Genomic DNA, 19,997 nt, shown 5'->3' on the forward strand with positions numbered 1-19,997 from the left:
GAGAAGCACTTGTGTTGCAAATGAAAAGTTCTGATGCCCAAACACTTCCTCTGTGGATGGGCATTTTTTAAAGTTCCTACCAGGAAGCCCCACACAAGATTAAAACTGCTCACTGGGAATGAGTTTGAGGAAAAATAAGTGTGAGGAATTGAAACATATGCTCTGTTATTTGCAGAACATAAATGCAAAATATGCCCGAGGGAGCTAAAGTGTAGAGAAGCGAGGCACAGCAATTAAATCATTCTAATGCTATCCATCCCAAATTGTTGTCTTGTGCCTGGCAGTTATCTCTCAAAAAGATTGGGGTGGTCGCCACACACTAGAAATCATTTATTATGCAAAATATGAAACAAGAAACTCAGACAGGTGGTTCTGGTGTCACATCAAACAGCAAGCTGTCAAGGTAGCAGGTGGAGTTTAGGGAAGAATATATTTTTCTTTAATCAGAGATAACTGGTAAATGACATATTCAAAATGGATACTTCTTTAGGGAGCCACAGGCATAAAGATTTCCCACAGTACCTTTCATCTTTTTTAAAACAGAACTTGCCACCAACACTACCACCCTGCCACAACCCTTGCTTCTGTTTGACTATCTTCAGTCTCCATATACAATTTACATGTCTGGCTGGAAAGAGGGGAAGTATGTTCAAAGGATAATCATACAGGGAAGTATGTTCAAAGGATAATCATACAATTTCTGACTGAAGGAAAGATGAAATAATTTAAATCTCCAGATCCTGCAGATTCCGGGATAAATTTAGGAGTATTATAAATAACATTTCATTTGAAACAGAGAATTAAACTGACTTGAAAATTTGAATTAGATGTGATCTGCTCCATAAACAGTCCTTTCTCAAAAGTCTACACACATATTCTGATTTTAACTGAGAGTTGACCCTCAGGCCCTTGTGACCTATGGAACATAGCATGTCTCAAAGCCTGGCCTTTATATTTATTTATTATTATTATTATTTCTTTTTACAGAATTCTGAATACTATTCTTTCATTTATATATTCATGATTTGTTTTTTGAGGGCCTACTCTGTGCCAGATATTGTGATACGTGTTATTAATGGACTAGCCATTATTGCTTTTTTATTTTATACACATTGTGATTTCATTTGAATTTGAAAGTTTAGAATAGGCAAACTAATCAATGTGTCAGAAAGCAAAAAAGTGACCATTAGAGCTCACAAAGAACTCATTTCCAAAGGGCACGAGGAAAGTTTTTGTGGCAGTAGAAATGCTCTGTATCTTGATTGCAATGATGGTTATGTGAGAGCATACATCAAAACTCAATTTATACACTTAAAATGGTGTATTTTATTGCCTGCGAATTATACCTCACTAAAGAAAACACAGGAAAGGAAAAATGTAAGCATATATTTATTCTTTTGGGTTAAATGCCTAAGATAATATTATATTAGCCTTGATAATAGCCTCTTGTCATAATGACCTAGATTGTCTAAATGAGAGTCAACTCAGAGAAAGCACTATGTCCAACTGAGAGCGAATACCCAATGTCTAGGGTGTGTATTCAGGTCGACATCCACACACACTGAATACTCTGTGTATTACAACTTCTGCTCAGCAGCAGGGAAGGAGTAATGGAGGCCACTTCATTTGGCAACTACATTTAAGGAATAATGGACAATGAGAGGAGAAGCCTGATCAGAGGCCCCTAAGTATAGCAATTATAGTTCTCCTACTCTTGGCATCAAGGTCCAGAATATAAATAGATATCCTTGCTGAAAAAGCTGTAAGCAAGATTTAAATGTGCCTCATTCTTAGTGCTTAGTGAAAGCTGCTGCTGATAACTAGCATGTTACTGAATAATGCTCATAAATGTGAATCACAAATAACTTGTTTTGCAATGAGTCTTGCATTCCTTGATTCTATAGCAACCAACAGGCACATAAAAGGATATCAGTAAAGTCTGCCATCTCTAGATTTAAATTATCATCAGCAACCTGAAAGCTTTCTGTGAGATTGCATTAGCTCTAATAAAAGGAGGAAAGGTGAGAGCTGCATTATTCAAAGAATAAAAGGATGCCTTGAGATTTTATTTTGTAAAGATCTTATTGTGTCTCTATTTCATTTCTTTTTATAAACAAGAAGCTACATTAAGGAGAATCTCTGCCCTCTCTAGGCTCTTCTCTCTTGGCCAAAGTGAAATATTTACTTCACAGCATTCAAGAAGAGAGGGAACATTTCAGATTCAGCGTGATATGCCCTCCTGTGTCTTTCCTCCCTGCATTACATGATTTTACTGTTTTGTTTTGTTTTGTTTTTCAATTTGACAGTGACATGAACGTAGTTAAGTCACCTTTAACCTTAACCTTTTCTAGCTTCTGTTTGCAAATATAGGACCAAATATGCAACAAACTATAAGGTGCCTAAGCTTATTCAGGCTTTTTCTCTTCGGTTTTCTTAACAAAATGCAGTACTCTACTGATCTCCCTAAACTTACTTTAAGATGCACAATTTATAAGACAATTTCATACCAGCCTCTAGCAAATGTTACATTGCTCACCCATCATCCCAGATACCTTTGCAGGAAATGAATGGATAGAGACAAGATAGACACATTTTTAAATTTTGAAGCAGATTAACTGACATACTGATAAACTCTTATTTTCAGTTATGTTCGATAGTCCGCAATGCCCAGTTTTTTAAGAGAATGAAAAAATTCTAGGAAGACTAAATAACAAAATAATTTGAATACACAGTTGAATAATAGGTCCCTCTTTATGTCACTGTTAGCAGATATTTTCCCAGTTATTATTTGGACTTTATAAACTTTCCAAGGATCAGGATTTCACGAATTTCTATGAGGAGGTCTTCTTTGTGAGTATCTGTAAGGTGTCCAACTGAAGTGCTTTTTAAGATAATTGGAAAATTTACAAATAACTTTTTGGCTTTTTCTGTTTTAGGGGTGAGTTTACTCATACCACATGGCGCCATCCTAGAGGAGAATTCTTGGGAGATTTATATGTCCATCAACCAAGGTGAACCCAGGTGAGAAAGAAGGAGGGCATGTTAATTATATCTTAAATATGGAATGGAGGTTCTGCAGAAAATCTGAAATTTTTCAGATATGTGACTTGGAGATGTATAGGTGAGAAAATGAGCTACTTGACTAGAGAGAGAGAAAACCAGTTGCAAAACCATTGGCTAGAATGAAATCACATGCAGCTGCACATTTTAGTTAACTAAGGTAAGTCACTGACATCTAGACAGCAGACACCAAATGTAGAACATTGAATTGGTAGAAGTCATTAGCAGGGCTTCTCCATAAACATTGACTGCCTCCCATAGTCTTCCTCTCAAAAGTAAAAAAAAAAAAAAAAAAATCAATCCTGGTGGTACTTTATGGTGCTAGGCATTATGCAAATGCAGAGAATGATTGGCCTGTGACCTTTTGAGGTCAGCAGAAGATCTGCTAAAAGCTGAGAGACAATTTCTTAGGCAATTTTCTTCATATAAAAATATGGTCTATGCTTCAATAGCTTTCAGGTCTGACAAATTTCAGCAGCATTAAATTCAATTACATGAACGAATACAAATCTTGTCTCATACTCTTTTAATGAAAGTAGTTGGTTATTTTCTTAGCACAAGTATAATATTTGTGGAAACGTTGCCTTCCTCCACACAAGATAAACCTAACTCCTCTTTAGAAAGCAATTTTTTCTCATAAACTGGATATATACCTCTGGCATTTTCAGTCTTAACATCTTGGTTATTTTAGAATAGATTTTTTGTTGTTAGCAAGGAACACATGAAGGAAAAACAGCCAGAGAAACAGATGGTTTGAACAGATTTTGATAGCTATCTTCATAAAAGAATTTGTTGGTAACCAATGGTTGTAACTTAATGCTCTAGAGAGCTTGAGAGGAATGTAAGAAAAGGCTGTGCTACTTGGCTGTTGGTGAGGCTCAAAGAATGTGTGTGTAAGCTGTGCTATGTTGGGCTCTCATGTTATTTCCTCAGTTCTTCCTGGAGAGCTAGATACTCTCTTTACCCGTGCACCTGAAAACATGTTAGTATCTAAATATTTCCACTTAGCAAATAGGGAGAACCAAGGCACAGAGAGGTTTTAAAGAGTTTCTTCAAAATCTCAGTTAAGCAGACCTAAATATGGAGTTTTCTGGATAAGAATCACTTTTCTAAATCACTTTGGCTGATTTATATGAGAAACTGTTTAAAACTGTGGTCATGGTCAATTACACACATTTGTAAAAACATCATCCTGCAAAAATCAAGTACAGACATGTGCCACATGATGACATTTTAATCAAGAATGGACCACATATATAACAGTAGTCCCATTAGATTATAATGGAGCTGAAAAATTCCTTTCACCTAGTGATGTTACTGCGCAGGGCTCTACTCACATGTTTGTGGTGATGTTGGTGTAAATAAACCTACTTTGCTGCCAGTCATAGAAAAGTACTATCTAGGGTGTTTAAGTACACTCAGTGATGCTTGCACAACCACAGAGTTGTCTAACACACATTTCTTAGACCATATCCCCATCGTTAAGAACAACTGTATGAGGCAGAATGCAGTCAGCCTTGTGAGTTACCATCTCCTGCACACCCTCACCTCTGCATCCTGCTCCTTTCATCAGATTCTATCTTCTCGAGCCCATCCCCCCAAGCCTTCCACCTCATTATGTGAGAACCAACCTAGGGCTAGTTCACATTTTCAAAGGTGCCTAATTTACAGCTCACCTTAATCCCTGTCTCTTACTAGAAGCTGCTTCTTAGGAGGTTAGAGCTGGAATGTGCCAAAAGGCATCAAACCTACAAGGATTTAAATAAAATGGCTCAAAAATGTGGGCACTATCACTTATGGCATCCTGTAATTATAAAATAAGAAGGAGAAATACATAAAAACCCACCAGAGCCCACAAATCTTAAAAGACAGGTTTAGCCTAATGTGGAAGCTCTCTGGACCACTGCTAGCTTAGTAATTTCCATATTAAACAATTTGGTTTCTCCATCTGTATCTAAGGTGTGAATTCATTACTGCTATCTAGGAAAGTGGACAGAAGCAGTTCCCCCAAAACTTCAGATCTGTGAGGTGTGTGCATTTTCCCTATTAAACTGAAGATAAAGTAAAATTGCAGAAAGCACACATTCATTTTCGTATTACTGAAACCTCTCAGATAGATGTTCCTATCTCTTAAGGAAATGACCAGGCCCTGGGCTACTTCCCATTAGCTTCCTTGGCAATCCTCACTTCTTTCTGAGGAGCTCTAAACTACTTACAAAAACACTAAAAATAGAAAATACCTTTTTGCTACTCTTTCTTTAAGGTGAGGTTAAATTTTTTCCATCCCTGCCAGGAAGCTGTTTGAATCTCAGTTCTTCAGCTTTGAATCCTGCGATTAATCAGGAGAAGGCCACTTATAGGGCTATTTGGTATCATCATTTTTGTTTTAATGTTATTTGAAAACCCATAGCATTGTATGCTGTCCTGTCATTCTGAACTTGTGCTCTGAACAAGGCCCGTCTTCCTCAAAGACTGAAGATTTTGAACAGTGCTGCTCTATTTCCTTCATCTTTGCCCTCTGGAGCCACCACAGTTACCTCCCTGTTAGGTCACAGGTGAGATTTGGATTTTCTGACTCTATCACTTCCACACAGAGAGTTACAGTGAGATCTTCCCAGCAACATCTTTATGCTGTCTTTAAGTAAAAATCTGTTCTGTTTTCCTATTGGTGACACGTTTCTGTTGCTCCTTTCTACACTAATCCCTGGTGGAGCAGGGTGATGATTTAGTGGAACTGTAACGGATATCACTAATCCAAGTTCTGTACCAAACTCCCAGGGATATGGCTGTGTGGAATGAATCACAGACTCAAAATATTATCTTATATTTAAATATTCTCAGATGGTTTTGATATTTTGTAAGCTTTAAGTGAGGTTGTTCATTGTCTGAATTGAATATACCCTGTGTCTCGTAGGAGAGCCTACCTGCATTGTGGGAGGCCTTTAAGAAAAGACACTGTACTTTCCTTTAAGTGGAACAATGTCATTTTCCTTCCTCAATATCCTTGCTCTGTCTCCCCTTTCAAACTTGAACAATCATCTTAATGAATCTTTACCAATTTTCTATAGCAGTCTGGACTTCTCGTTGGTTATAATGCTTTGAAAATCATCTCATTGACTTTTTGTACATATATACATACTAAATGGTTTACTGGAAGGGGACTTTTTATCCTTGGAAAAGTAATAGTTACTTGCCCCTCTTTCACTATAATTTGCAAAGTGCTCTCATGTACATTTGACTCATCGAATTTCCCACAGTAATGTTCAAAAGAGGAGGATTTTATACCAATTTTAGAGATGAGAAAAAAATCTGAAAGAGGTTCCAAAAAGCAAAGCTGCTTTCCAAGACATGTTACTTACTGGCTGAGCTGAGATTTACCTTTAGGACATCTGACTCCAATTGCAGTGCTCACAGACTAAAGGATGCCACCTGTCCTTGATGTCAGAGACTTTAAGAAACAGCTTTCTGATATCACATTCCACTCCTGGCCCCTCTAAAGAGGCATCCTCTGAAATAGCTCTATAAGAGCACTGAGAACTAGGCAGGGCAGGATCAAATTGAACTTTTCTTAGAAGTATATGGGGGTAAACTGCTGTTGTTACATTATAGACTTGAAAGAAAAGCTAGAAACAAGTCTCACTCCAGTGTTGAATCTTAGTGGACACAATGTTAGGAAACATTTGAGATCAGTGACTAAGAGGCTTTGGGTTCAGGTCTAAGCTTCACTGCTAGTACCTTTGTGATCTGTAAGTTAACGAAATTCTTGGTGACTCTCAGTCTTTCTCTGAAAAATAGTAGGTACTTACCTTACAGGGATATTGTGGGATTGCATGATACATAGATATAGTAATCTCAAAAATGATAAAATAAGAAAACCTAACTGATACATTTATATTTGATAAAGTATTCTACCTACAGTATATCCTTTAATCTTTGCCTCAATCCTATATGGTACATGATAATAACATAACTATTTCCGATTTTTATAGATTTGAACATTAAGACCAAGAAGTTAGTAGGTTTGCCTAAAACTGTAGTGGACTGAGCACCAAAGCAAGATTTTCTCACTTATAATGCAGTTTTAAACAACATTATTACCTTTAGGCACAATTAAGCATATCATTCTTGAGTCCAATAGACATGCTTGATGAGGGACAGGGCTTATGCCTAGTAATAGGAATACACCATGAAATGGACAGAGAGGGGCCTGTATTTAAAAAGACAATGATAACTTTGTAATTCAATGTGGAATTATAGTGCAATAGAGGATTTCACAGAAAGCAAAGGAAAAGTAGAGAAAGGTCCTTGATCTATTCTGGGATAGATCTCAGAGCAGATGCTGCGGAGGGTGGCTTCCAGGAAATGTCGCTTGAGCTGAGACTTAAACAACAGTAGAAATTATGGAAACAGAGAAAGGTATAAGGCCTATAACTAAATAATTTCCAGCTCCAGGATACATTTTCTAGTATCTATATAGTATTAGATAGGAGTGGAGGGAAGATTCTTTCAAAGTGCCTAAATCCAGACGTTCTTTCTTGCTTTGAGGTCAACTCAATGCCAGAAAATTGCCTTCAGCAGCTTCCTTCCACCTCTACTCCAGGTCTTTCCATAGACTGAATGAAGAGAGTTAGGTTTCCTGTACATTCCCATTCACAAAATGGAGGACGCTTAGTGATGTCACAGGACCTAGAGTAGACTCACAGAAACGCCAATGGCATGAAACGGGCTGCCAGAGTGTTCATGGTAAGAAGCCCTTGGGTTTCAGGATCAAGAATATGGAAGCAGCTAGTTCAACGCCAAATGTGGTCTCCTCTGTTAAAGACCCCTTTTGCAGGCAGGTAGCCAGCAGTAATAATCCTCAAAAAGCCTGTCTCTTTTCCCAAATTTTAATTTGAAAGAATTTGGATTGTTTTTTGTTTCCTTTTTACACATTTTCAGGGGGGTTTTGGTAGGGAAATGTTCATCCTTTCTAACCAGGTATTGATATTTATAAAATTAAATTAAGGTGTTTAAACGAGGGTCAAAAAAATAAGTCTCTTCAGAGATTCCCCTCACATATATTACAATAATAAAATGGTATAGATGTAGCACAGTCTTCCCACTATTCCTCTCCCAGCTCTCTTTTAGCACCCATCCCCAACCCATAGTTAGAAAAGTAGAGAACTGGACCAGAAAATTATTATATGGAGCTTTCTTCTGAGAAAGCAATAAAATGAAACCAAAGGCAAACATTCATTTCTTTTTCCAATTACACTGTCATGTGGATATCCCTGACCAAATGCTTAGACTAGAATTGGAAATGTAAGTAATCTTCCTGAAGAATTTACAAAAGACACATACTTTACCTAGAATTTGGGCTCAGCCCAGAGGAATATTTCAACCATATTTTTACTTCTTTGTGTTTTGTTTTTGTTTCTAATTATCAAATCGTATGGCCCAGTGGGTACATCTCATGGTGAGGATTGGGAAGTCAGACATGGTGGTGTTGTAAAACTTTAACTTTTTTTAGGGTGCCTTGGTGGTGCAGTTGTTTTAATAGCAAAGCATGATATAAGGCCAAATACAAGACTAGAAAGACAGAAAAAAATAGCCATCGGAAATGAAGGAGAATAAACAGAATTTATTTCCCAGGAACAGGCTCATAATTTGTTTCCCAATAACAGGCTACTTCCGTGGAATAGCTTGATGTGGCTTTGCCTTCACAGTAGCAAGAACAGCCACAAAAACAAAACTATAAATGCACGCGCGTGCGCACACGCACACACACACACTTACATATCATGTCTAAGAGAGGATATAATCACTCAGAAATGTCCTTAGACTGTTTGGGAGGACCTCATTTCTGGAAGAGTAAAAGCAAACATGGATATGTATGGTTATTCTGCTTACAAAAATTGAGCTTTAATTAAATGAATCTGTTTGTAGTACACTACAGACAGACATTTGAGGCCATTCTAGAACCTCTCATCCCAGTAAAATTTGACACTGTATGCACTTTTCCTGGGGCCTCTGAAGACTCTGACTTCTTAGAATATAAGAAACTCCTGACATCAGACTACTGCAGTTAATGTAGTGGTCCATCAAACCTTGCCCCTTGGGCTCAGAATAAGAGTGCCTACCTTTGGCTCTACCCTGACACCAGGTGAGATTGGTCAGGACACTGCCACAGGGAGAAAACCTAGCTAAAACTTTCTGGGTTGATTTGCATCTCTGTTCACCTTCACCAGCTTGGAGGACTTCCCTACTAGGTTTTGTTTGCCTCAAGCCATCCTCCAGCTCAGGCAAATAACACAGCACCTTCTCACTGCAAAAGACTTTGCAATAGTTTTCACAGTTGATATTGTGGGCTCAGTTCAGGCAATGTCTGTTAAGTGCCAAATGTATTTAGTATGGTGGATGAAGAAAAATTGGATCCCTTATGCGAGTTTATTTCTGGTCGAGGTATTGGTTGGAGGACATAGGTGGTTTATACATAGCAAGATAATGTTTGGGGGCACAGTGGACTTGTTCTGTATTCCTGAAATGGACAAGCTCAGAACTGGTTTAGGAGGAAGAAAAAAAAGAACTAAGTACCCCGACATTCTAATTTCAGAGATTTGCCAGCTGTAGTACCAAGGCTAATATTCCTACCTTCCCACAGAACCTGCTGAGAAGCAGCATCTGACTGGGCGCTACCATGCTCCTGCTCACTCACACACCATGCCCTCTCCCTCCCTACTGATAACGAGAGAGAGAAGTCACATTTTGGAGGAGTATGGGTATCGAAAATGCTGTCCCTGCCCTTGCCAAAGCCATAGAGAATAGCTCCAGGAGAATTACTCATAAAATTTGGGTCATCTGCAGGAAGCAGACACCGATATCTGATTTCCTCATTGTTTACCAGTTTGCTGACCTGTTCCATGCTCCACAGAACAGGAAAAGAAAAAGCTTTGAGAAGAGAGGGTGTGCTGCTAAAAGCCAAAGAGAGACGGGCAAAGAGCTGCATTTCCATAATCTCCAGGTTACTATAGGTAGAGAAGAGGTAGAGAAGATGATTCCTGGCCAGGAGTTGGAAGATGGAGAGGGTGAGATTAAAAATATGTTTGCCAGGGTCCACTTCAGCGTGAGGCGAAGAGCCTCAGAGAGCAGGGGCAAGATGCTGCCAGTTGGGGGCCAGTTGGCAGATATAACTGAAACATACAAGGGACTACAGATGCTTAAGGGCAACTATTTGCAATCTAGTCACCTGCCACCTTTGTCATTGTGGCCTTTTGGAGTCACCACCTATCTATACTGACTCTATTGAGGATTATCTTAAACTTTAAATCACCCAAGAAAAAGCTCATTAGAGCTTGCCACGCAGGTAGTGAAGTAAGGAGATGATGTATGTTTTCCTTCTCTTTCTACCACAGTGACACAGGGATAAGCTCATGGAAGGCAGAATACATGAGGAGCAGACAACCTGCTCCCTCCTATCCAGACCAAGCATCCAGAGCCTTGTGTGCATGCAAATGTGCATGTGCGTGTATGTGAGCGTGTGTCCATACGGATGGGTGCTGGGGGATGGGCTGGGGTATTCAATCAGATGCAAGATTAACGTTTGAAAATGAACAAAAATGAGTCCCAAAAACTAAATCGAACTATTTTAATAACTAGATCTTATTGAAAAGTCATAGAACCAAAATAAAATGCTGCCATGGGTGGTTCCACTAAGCACAATTGTTAGCAGTTACTAGGAAAATTAGAACCACTTAATACCATAATAGGTGATGCCTTGGAAGCAAACCCAGTTACGCAAACGTATGATGGTATTGCAGTGTGACACATGTGAAAAAAAAAAAAAAAAAAAAAACCCACAAGTATCAACCAGGACTGAAAGTATTAACCCTGTCGAAAAGCTCAGAGAAGTTTTCAGAGGAAGTAACAATTGACTAAACCTGAAGGACAGCAAAAAGCATTTCGGTCAAAGAGAATAGAAGGTGCGGAAGCACAGAGATATAAATAACATCACATATTTTAGGACTAAGCAAATCAAAAAAATATGAAAAGAGAAGTGAAATCGGGAAATTGAAATTCACCTGGTGTGTAGGGACTGATGAGGCTCAAGATTCAGGAGACCTGGTCAAATTTACATTTTACATATATTATCTTCTGCTTCATCTCCACTGCCACCACCCAAGTTCAAGTTCTCATTATACATGCACCTTCCTTGTGAGCACAATAAAAATATGCCTCATTTTGCCTAACAGTTATTAATAGTGCCCCTTTCACCCTCAAAAGTATCTCAATATAGACAATAAATTATAGTCACTCAGCTTTTGAGTGTCCTTGTCTCTAGTTGTGAACATTTTAAATCTTTTCTCTAATCCTCACATTGCTGTCAGTGGGGAGTTTTGAGAGAGACTTGGAGAAGAACTCAGCAAGATCGCGCGCGCGCGCACATGTGTGTGTGTGTGTGTGTGTGTGTGTGTGTGTGTGTGTGTTAATGTGGGGTGAAAGAGATGAAGGAGTTGGAGATAATTCTCAGAATTCTAGCTGGAGAACTGATGATTAATTAGTAAAGAGAGATTTGCCAGCTGAAGGTCACTTGAGAGTTTGCAATAATAGTTGCTGTAGGAGCAACTCTGGGTTTCTTTCCAGGGAGTAAATATAGCTCTCTTTGACTTACAAGAAAAGGGGCAGTAAAAAAATTGATTCAAGAGTAAATAAAAGGCAAAAATAATATTTATAACCAAGGAAAAAGGCGACTGCTGAATGGAAATCAAATGTCTAGCTTTTGGCTGGAGCACATGACAACAGGACTACTTACAGCAAAATGTCACAACATCGGGCAGAGACTATGCGTGCCTGCTTCATGCAGGGCGGAATCTTCTGCCTTCCATTGTTTTCTTTTCCTTCCTCGCTGGGTAAGAATCTGCCAATGCTGGAGCTCACTGAAGTGAACTGATAGCAAGGATCACTTGTTAGGAAAGTAGCATGGACTTGGTCATTGACATCGCATGAGAAATAAAGAATTATAAAAAATGAGAATGACATGGTAGAGTGAGAACACACGAATTCAGAAGGCCTGAGTTCCAATCCACTTTGCCACTTACAGCCTAACTGGCTTTGAGCAAGTCATTTTCTTCCTCCAGGCTTCAATTTTATCATCTATAAGTTTTGTCTATTATTAACTATTTTCCAGGATTTTAGTGAGGACGATAAAGCGACTTATATATGAGAAGTCCTGTGCAAACTATGAATCGCCACATAAATACTATATTTGATATTATTTTATTTTGTCTCTCCTCATTTTAATTAGAGATAAGTTCTCCAATATCCGTGGAACACACTTTAGCTCTATGCCAATGATGCAAAAGATTTCATGATCTTCCCTTTTGACTGCTACATCATTCCTAGACTCACAGCAAAAGTTAATTCAGTGATAGCAAACATATTAACTGTTTACTCTAAAATCAAGGTCTTTGTGAAGCTATAAAGGACACCCTGCATCCATTCTTTTGAATCTACTTCTATTTCTATGAGATGTCTGGCCTATTATTTATGCTTTAGAGGTACACTGTATGGACTCCAGGTGGACCAGTGTTAGATAAGAGATCAATGACCAGTCAAGCTGAGCACGTGGCTTTATGCCATCTTGAACAAACTTTCTCCCTGTCCACTTTGCCAGACTCTCCTTGCTAGCGATGGATAGAAATGAGTGAATTATCCATGTCACCATTTCTGTTCAATGGTCAGTCGTGAATTTGTAAATGAGCTTTACAAATTTTCATTGGAAGAGTCAAATTGATGGCATATCCCTATGCCCTCAAGGATATCTGCCATGAATTAACTCTAAAGTAGGTACAGGAAACTGCAGAAGAGGGAAGGTGTTTCCGAAGGCACAAAGGGGCTCTTTCTGCTAGAGCAAGGGGAGTAAATTGCTGCTATTTCAGAAACACTTTAATTCTTTCAGGCTACCAGTGCCATGCAGTGTGATAAAAGGGGCACTTCATCAAGTGGCATCTTAATGGCCTAGAAGGGTTAATGTGCCTTTAGCTGAAGACTGTGCCCCTTTCCACAGTAAAAATCACAGCTGTTTCTTTACGAAGTCATTTAAATTAGAATATAATGCCATTAACTTCCCCAAAAGTGGGGTGGGGAAAAGAAAGAAAGCAGGAAAAGAAAAAATGTAGGGAGGGGAGAGAATTCTCATATTGTCATTTTATGATCTGATTTGGGGAAAAGGGGAATTTCCTCATACCATGCTCTTTACCTTCCCTTCTGCCTCACATCCACTTGGTCTACAAACAAGCACAAATAAAAATTGCCATCATTTTAATCAAAGTGCATTTGAAGCCCCTGTGAGCTCACAATGTGAAGTGATTAGAGTGGTCCAGAGGCGTCTTTAATTAAAGATGCCATTGACAAGATGACAATGGTGTGTGAATGTTGTTAACAGACCTGAATGGAAGGCGCACCTTAATTCAGTAAGAGGAAAGTCACTGCTTCGTGAAATTTGATTGCACATGGTAAAGGAACACCACATATGTAATTATTTTTATTTGTATGTACCATCTCTTTTATTGCCCATGCTAGAAGTAGAAACAACCTGTCCTATTAAGATATTTAATATACATCATCCTTTTCACTTTACTTAATTATAGTCTAATAAAAATGCTGGGAGAGGACACCAGCACGCACCAAGGCTGCTGCCCTCCATGCTCTCTAACACAATCCACGCAACTCTTTTTTGAAAATCTGGATGATCAACCTTCTAACTCCCTTGGTTATAATCTTTATGACAAACTCTAACAACTTCTCAGGACTCCATAAAATGTATCCAGGTATGGAGCGCCACTCTGGAAATGAGGTGTGTGTGTGGCGGGGGCAGGGGGGAAGCGGGGGGGGGGGGGGGGAGGTGGGAAGGGTGCCGGTGTCTGAATCAATGAGGATAACCCGCAGGTTCGCCAGCACTTCGGTATGATTGTGTAGCATCTGGGAGATAGCAGTGGATCAGGAGGCAGCAGCAGAGGGGTCTCTAGGTTCTAACTGTAAAGCAAACAAGTCATAAAAAGGCTGGTGGTAGACTAAAGAATGCCAGCTCTCCCCCCACAAAGATGTCCACATCTTAATCCCTATGTTACCATACATGGCAAAAGGGACGTTGCAGATGTGATTAAGGTTAAGAACCTTGAGGAGAGACTATCCTGGGTGGTGCTGGTGCCCCATGCAAAGGTCCTTGTAAGAGGAAGGCAGGAGTATCAGAGTCAGATACAGAAATTTGAAGAAGCTATACTGCTGGCTCACAGGTGGAAGAAGGGGCCTCCAGTCAAAGAATGCAGGCGGCCTCTAGAAGCTGGAAGGGCTTGGATTTCTCTCTAGAACCCTGATGACACCGTTATTTTAGGTCAATGAGACTTCTGACCTACCAAACTGTAAGATAATAAATTTGTGCTATTTTAAGCCAATAGGTCAGTGGTACAGCATTAATAGGAAACTAATATAAGGCTCCATTCTGACCACTTTATGTACCTCAAGGCCCTGCTTTCCTATGGCTTTCTCCAGGTGTCTGTGATACAATCTTAGCAACTCTCATGCCGACATTTTACCTTAAAAATTCCAGGTTTGGAGAATATGTCCCAGGGAACATTCCTTCCGCTGCCTGCACCACAACTCCCCCCCCCCCAACACACACACACACACACACACACACACACACACACACACACACCTACACACAACCCAGGGCCACCAACACTAACGGGACAGGAGATTCTTGTCCCGGCTGTCACAGAGAGGTGTGACTTAGGCCATGTCACTCCACCCCTACATGCCCACCCATCGCTTCATCTGAACCGTGGTGGTGTTGGGCCTGATTACTCCCAGGTCCTTTCCCCACCTAAAATGAAATGACTGTTTGGTATAGGAATTAGGTTTCCTCTAGAGAAGGCTGTTTTTCCCCATTCAAAATGTAAATGAATAAACAACTTAGTTGATATAAGAAACGCCATAGCAGCATGCATGTAGATCACTCTTCTCCCTTTTCCCTCACTATCTTTTACTCTAAAGTACTTTCGGTCGGCCATCATTCATTCTGCTTCTCCTAGTAAACAAGCTAAACACAAACCTGACACTGCATGAAAGATGAGGCTTAAATTGTGTCTTGGAACTGGTGATTTACACATGATTTGTGGTTCCTTCGGTATATTAATTGGTAAACACCCTATGAATGTGTGTGTAAACCAAAGCCATTTAACATATGCAAACAGTTTAATCTCTCAGTGTGGTGTTGCTCAAATTTCAGCAAATTAAGATACCCCAGTATGTATGTGATTCCCATCTCACTCCAGTTCCCCTTGTCCCATCTCCCTTCCTGTGATCCTGTTTCAGGTAATACTGAGCGGGCGACCAAGATCTTTAAATCTTTTTAGAGCTTCTAACCTCAGTGAATTGCAACTTGTTGCTTGTTGTAATCCACTGTTCTAACTGCTCCTTTCCCTGCTTCAACTAATGAAATATAATGGCTTGATGAACCATAACATTATTTCCAGCCACTGTAAATCAACTCCCCAACCTAATATCCTTAGTTATTAATACACATGCAACTTAGAGAAGGGAGGTGTAGGAACAGTCCCTGTGCAGCTGAATTTTCAGTCACAGTAGTGTCATCCAAGACCTTAATATTGAGCACTTAAAATTTAACCAGCATCCAAATTCCATTTCGGAAGCCTACCCTATCTGTATTTGACAGACCACCAAGCTCCCACTGCGTGAGGTATTGCTTTGGATTTTTCTCAAGAACTATACTTTTCTTGAAGGTTAGTGCCAAGGCTACACTGCACATAGGGAATGCAAGTAAAAAGTGCAAGCTCCTTGGCCTATCCCAGAAATAATCACAATCTTCATTGATGGTGTCCAGGAATATAATTCTAAACAAGCTACCCAAGGAATTCTGAACCATATTTCAGTTGTAGAACCATTTAAAGACTAAAAGAGAAATCTATTAAGACAAAGAGATTTTGCTCAACTTCACTCTTTTCCTTCTGTTCTGCTTCTCATCCTCTATTCTTCCTTTCCAGGAGTCTCTTTTCTCAATCATACATAGCAGTTACAGAATTAAAGCCCTCAGGGACCTAGTCACAGTTTTAAGATAAGCTGATAACCAAAGTGGCTTTAAAGGGCCCATCTCTCCAGGAGATTCTATGATGTAATTTTCCTGGGGCTGATCTGAAAGCTTAGGTCAGAACTGAAGAGTGAGACAGGTTTCTGACTCAAGGAAAAACAACAGAAATGATAAAGAAACAAGACATTGATTTTTTTTTTTTTAATTCGCAGCAGTGTTAGCACCCTAAGTCAATACATGAGGGTTTCAATGAAAAGAGAAAAAGAGAATAATAATAGTTAAAACTCTATCTTCTTGGGTAGAAAAATGTAGGAAACTGGAGCTACCTTGCTTTCTGAGCTCTAATATTAACACAAAGTACAGTTTCCATCTATCTGCCTTTTATGTCTGTTCCATTAAAATATGATTTAATTATGTATCGACCCAGGCATAGTAAAACTATCATTACTCTCCTGCCTGCGTTCCTGAGTGATACTCTGGGTAAAGGTGATCAAACCTACATTAATCTATAATATAGACCATAAGGAGGAAAGGAGGGGACAATAATTACCAAGCGCAGCATGGCAGACAACAACAATGAAAATCTGATCTTAAAATATGGAACTGGTTGTTTTGCTTGAAGAGAGTGACATGTTACAAGTCTAGGATCAGGTCAAGGAGAATTGAAAGCAAAAGCAAAATGTGAACAGACACACCTCTAGAACTACCGTGTTTAGAAGTGGCTGCTTGTAGCTGATCTTCATCAGCGTGACCTTCTGGTGGCATTAACGTACTGTAGAGTGTTACCACATGGTGAGGTTTGGACCATCACCACATCGCCACCCCCTGCAGCTCCTCTGTCACCCTCCACTGCACATTTTATACAGTCGGCAGTGACTCTGCTGCTTTCATGGTAATAAGTCTTCGAAAATTCTCTTCTCCCTGGGTCTCTATATTCGTTCATTTGTTTATTCAAAAAATAAATACGCGTTTTTCGATAAAATTTCAACCTTAAGGAAAACTTTCAAGAACAGTATAGCATAAAAACTTCCCAACTATTCCACATCCAGATTCACAAATGTTAACATTTTACTAAATTTGCTATATAATACTCTCCTCTCTCTCTCGTGTGTATACACACATACGCGCAAATAAAATACACATAAATACACACATTTTAATCATTGTGAACAAGTGACTTTTGCCCTGGATACACTTCTGTGTGTGTATCCTAAAAACAAATTCTCTTACCTAACCAGAGCACAGCTATTAAAATTAAGAAATTAACATTAATACAGTATTGTCATCTACTCACAGACTTTATTCATATTTCACCTGTTATCCGAATAATGTCCTTTACAGCAAAGGAAAATCCAAGTCCATTCACTACATTCTACAGTCAGGTGTCTTTAGTCTTTAATTTGGAGCAGTTGCTGAGTCTGTCTCTATTTCATGACATTGATGGTTTTTAAGAGTGCAGATCCCTTATTTTGTAGACTATCCCTCAATTTGGGTTTGCTGATATTTCCTTACAATGAGATTCAGGTTATGTATTGTCAACAGGAATGTTACAGAATGAATACTGAGTCCTTTTCACTGTCATCTCAGGAGGTATATTCTGTCGACTCATCCCAGCACTGGAAATGTTAACTTTGATAAGTTGAGTTAGGTGGTGTCTGCCAAGAAGACTCCCCACTATAAATTGGTCATTTTTGTAGGTAGTGAGTACCTTGGGGGAAGATACTCTGAAACCAAGTCAAGTCTAGAATTAGGTCAAGATATTGAAAACAAGAGCAAAATGTGCACAGGTAGACCCCTAGACCTCTAGTCTCCAACAGTTTTCTAAAAGAAGATACAAAGTTTACTATTATTCTTTTTCGCTTTTCATTAAAATCCTCATGTATTGACCTGGGGTACTAACATTGTTGCGGATAAAAAGAAATCAATATTTTGGGTTTATGTCCTTTCTAACAAGTATATTTTAGTGCTTACGACCAGCATATATTAGACACGGGGGATGCAACAATGAACAAAACAGAAAAACGTATATATTCTTGCCTCATAGAGCTTACATTCTAGTTTGTGGAAGACAAAAAATAAGTGAACAAATGGTATAGTACATTTGAGGGCAATAAGTGTTTTTGCAGAAAAAGAAAAGCAAAGGCTAGCTTTTCATGTAGGGAAAGCTGCAGCTGTGCAGCTCAGGCGTGGTCAGGAAATGCCTCATTAGTAGGCACTATTTCAGCAAAGATCTGAAGGGCATGAGGGAGCTAACCGTGTGGATCTGGAGGAAAACTCTGCCAGGCAGCACGGAGCGCTCTGGAGCACAGGGAACGGCTGCAATTCCTTGAAGCGGGGACAAGCTGGCATTTTAGTGGGATTCCTCCAATTGCTGAATTGGGGACTGTGGGAGGTGAGGATGAAAGCATTGCCAAGGTACCTTAAATTCTCAGTGCACATCTCTAAGGCATTGAAAATTTTGTCAAAGCATATATTGATATAATGATAATTCACTGAATTAAGCCATCACAAAGTTGCACAGTTCCGATAGAAATAAGACTCAAAAAAGGGCAGGAAGGGTGGGAGTTGGGGAAACCGAATCTTCACTTATAATGAGCACATACTAGGTGCTTTTTATGCTTTACTTTTCACTCTCAAAACAATCTCAGAGTAGCTATTATTTTACATGTGAGGAAAGTGAGGCACAGAAAGTCGTGGGCTTTCCCTTCTGTCATACCGTCTAGTTTTAATAACAGGAAATGTCTGATAAGGGATGTGGTATTGGGGATGATGCCACAAAGAGCACACAGAGGGCGTAAGAAGATTCTTTTGGCCCACTTATGTCCTCTGCCGCTGTTACTGGTTTCCCTTTCTGGTAATTAAGCAAGGTTTTCAAGGTGGGTCTTCCTGTCGTACCAGATTACCAGGCCAAATGCTCTTGTGCACCCCTCCCTCACCTACCATGTGTATTTGTAGTTGAGGCATCAAAGCTGCAAAGCTGTCAGTTTTTCCCAGAACCCTCAGCTGCATTGTGTGAGCAGAAATTTGAATTCACAACCGTATTTCCATACATTTGCTCAGCAGGCCAGCTGGGTATACAGATCTGACTTATTGATCATTTTCTATCCATAAGCATTCATAAACATGAACAGCATACATGCATACATATATGTGTGTGTGTGTGTGTGTGTGTATATGTAAAGAGAGGGAAAGAGAGAAACACAGTGAAAAAGATAAGTATCAAAAGTCCCACACATCCAGACTTTTCGGTCTGCACTACAGTGTGTGATGCACTGAAGTGGTTCATATTATGGTCCTGAAATTACTGCTATTATTATTTCAGTTATAATTAGCTCACCGCAATTTTAGAAAACCATGTTACTTTTTTTCCTTAGCAAGGGCATGAATACTTCCCTGTCATGTGCTATATAATGTGGGAAAACTTAAATACCATCCATGCTTTCATTACAAATCTTCATTTTTGCCAAGGGCTAATTAAAGGCATCTCTCCCCAGATTTCTGTCCTCAGATGCCCCAGGTCTGTGTCCATGACTACACCTAGACTGTGTTTTCTCCCTCATCTTTCTTTGGGATGTCACAAGAGGCAGCAAGTTGACCAGAAATTTCCAAGTGGCAACAGAGAAAAGTGCTTCTATCTATTACATAGAGCAAGAACCTGCGAGTAGAAATATAGGGTTATTTTGCTTCCATTGCTATGATTGACTTCTCTGTGACCTTCTGCTGTTAACACCTGCCTCCCCAGGTGTGTAAGAACTTTAATATTTGTAAATCTCCCTGATTGCCACAGATAAAAAGGTAGCAGAAAAGGGCAGATTATTATTAATCAGGGGAGGAAAAAATGAAGAAGTTTAAG

At 39.4% G+C, this 19,997-nt stretch overlaps 1 protein-coding gene across 12 annotated transcripts in view; it reads left to right on the forward strand.

The window, feature by feature from the left end:
* UNC5D (unc-5 netrin receptor D) overlaps window positions 1-19,997 on the forward strand; it is a 472,257-nt gene that overhangs the window by 408,344 nt on the left and 43,916 nt on the right. For all 12 annotated transcript variants that reach the window (XM_016128798.2, XM_016128802.2, XM_016128799.2 and 9 more), the window contains one exon: window positions 2,937-3,021. In XM_016128798.2, coding sequence (XP_015984284.1) covers window positions 2,937-3,021 — 85 coding nt within the window. The remainder of the gene's footprint in view (window positions 1-2,936; window positions 3,022-19,997) is intronic.

Source organism: Rousettus aegyptiacus, unplaced genomic scaffold (assembly GCF_014176215.1).
Source record: "Rousettus aegyptiacus isolate mRouAeg1 unplaced genomic scaffold, mRouAeg1.p scaffold_m13_p_11, whole genome shotgun sequence".
Lineage (NCBI taxonomy): Eukaryota > Metazoa > Chordata > Mammalia > Chiroptera > Pteropodidae > Rousettus > Rousettus aegyptiacus.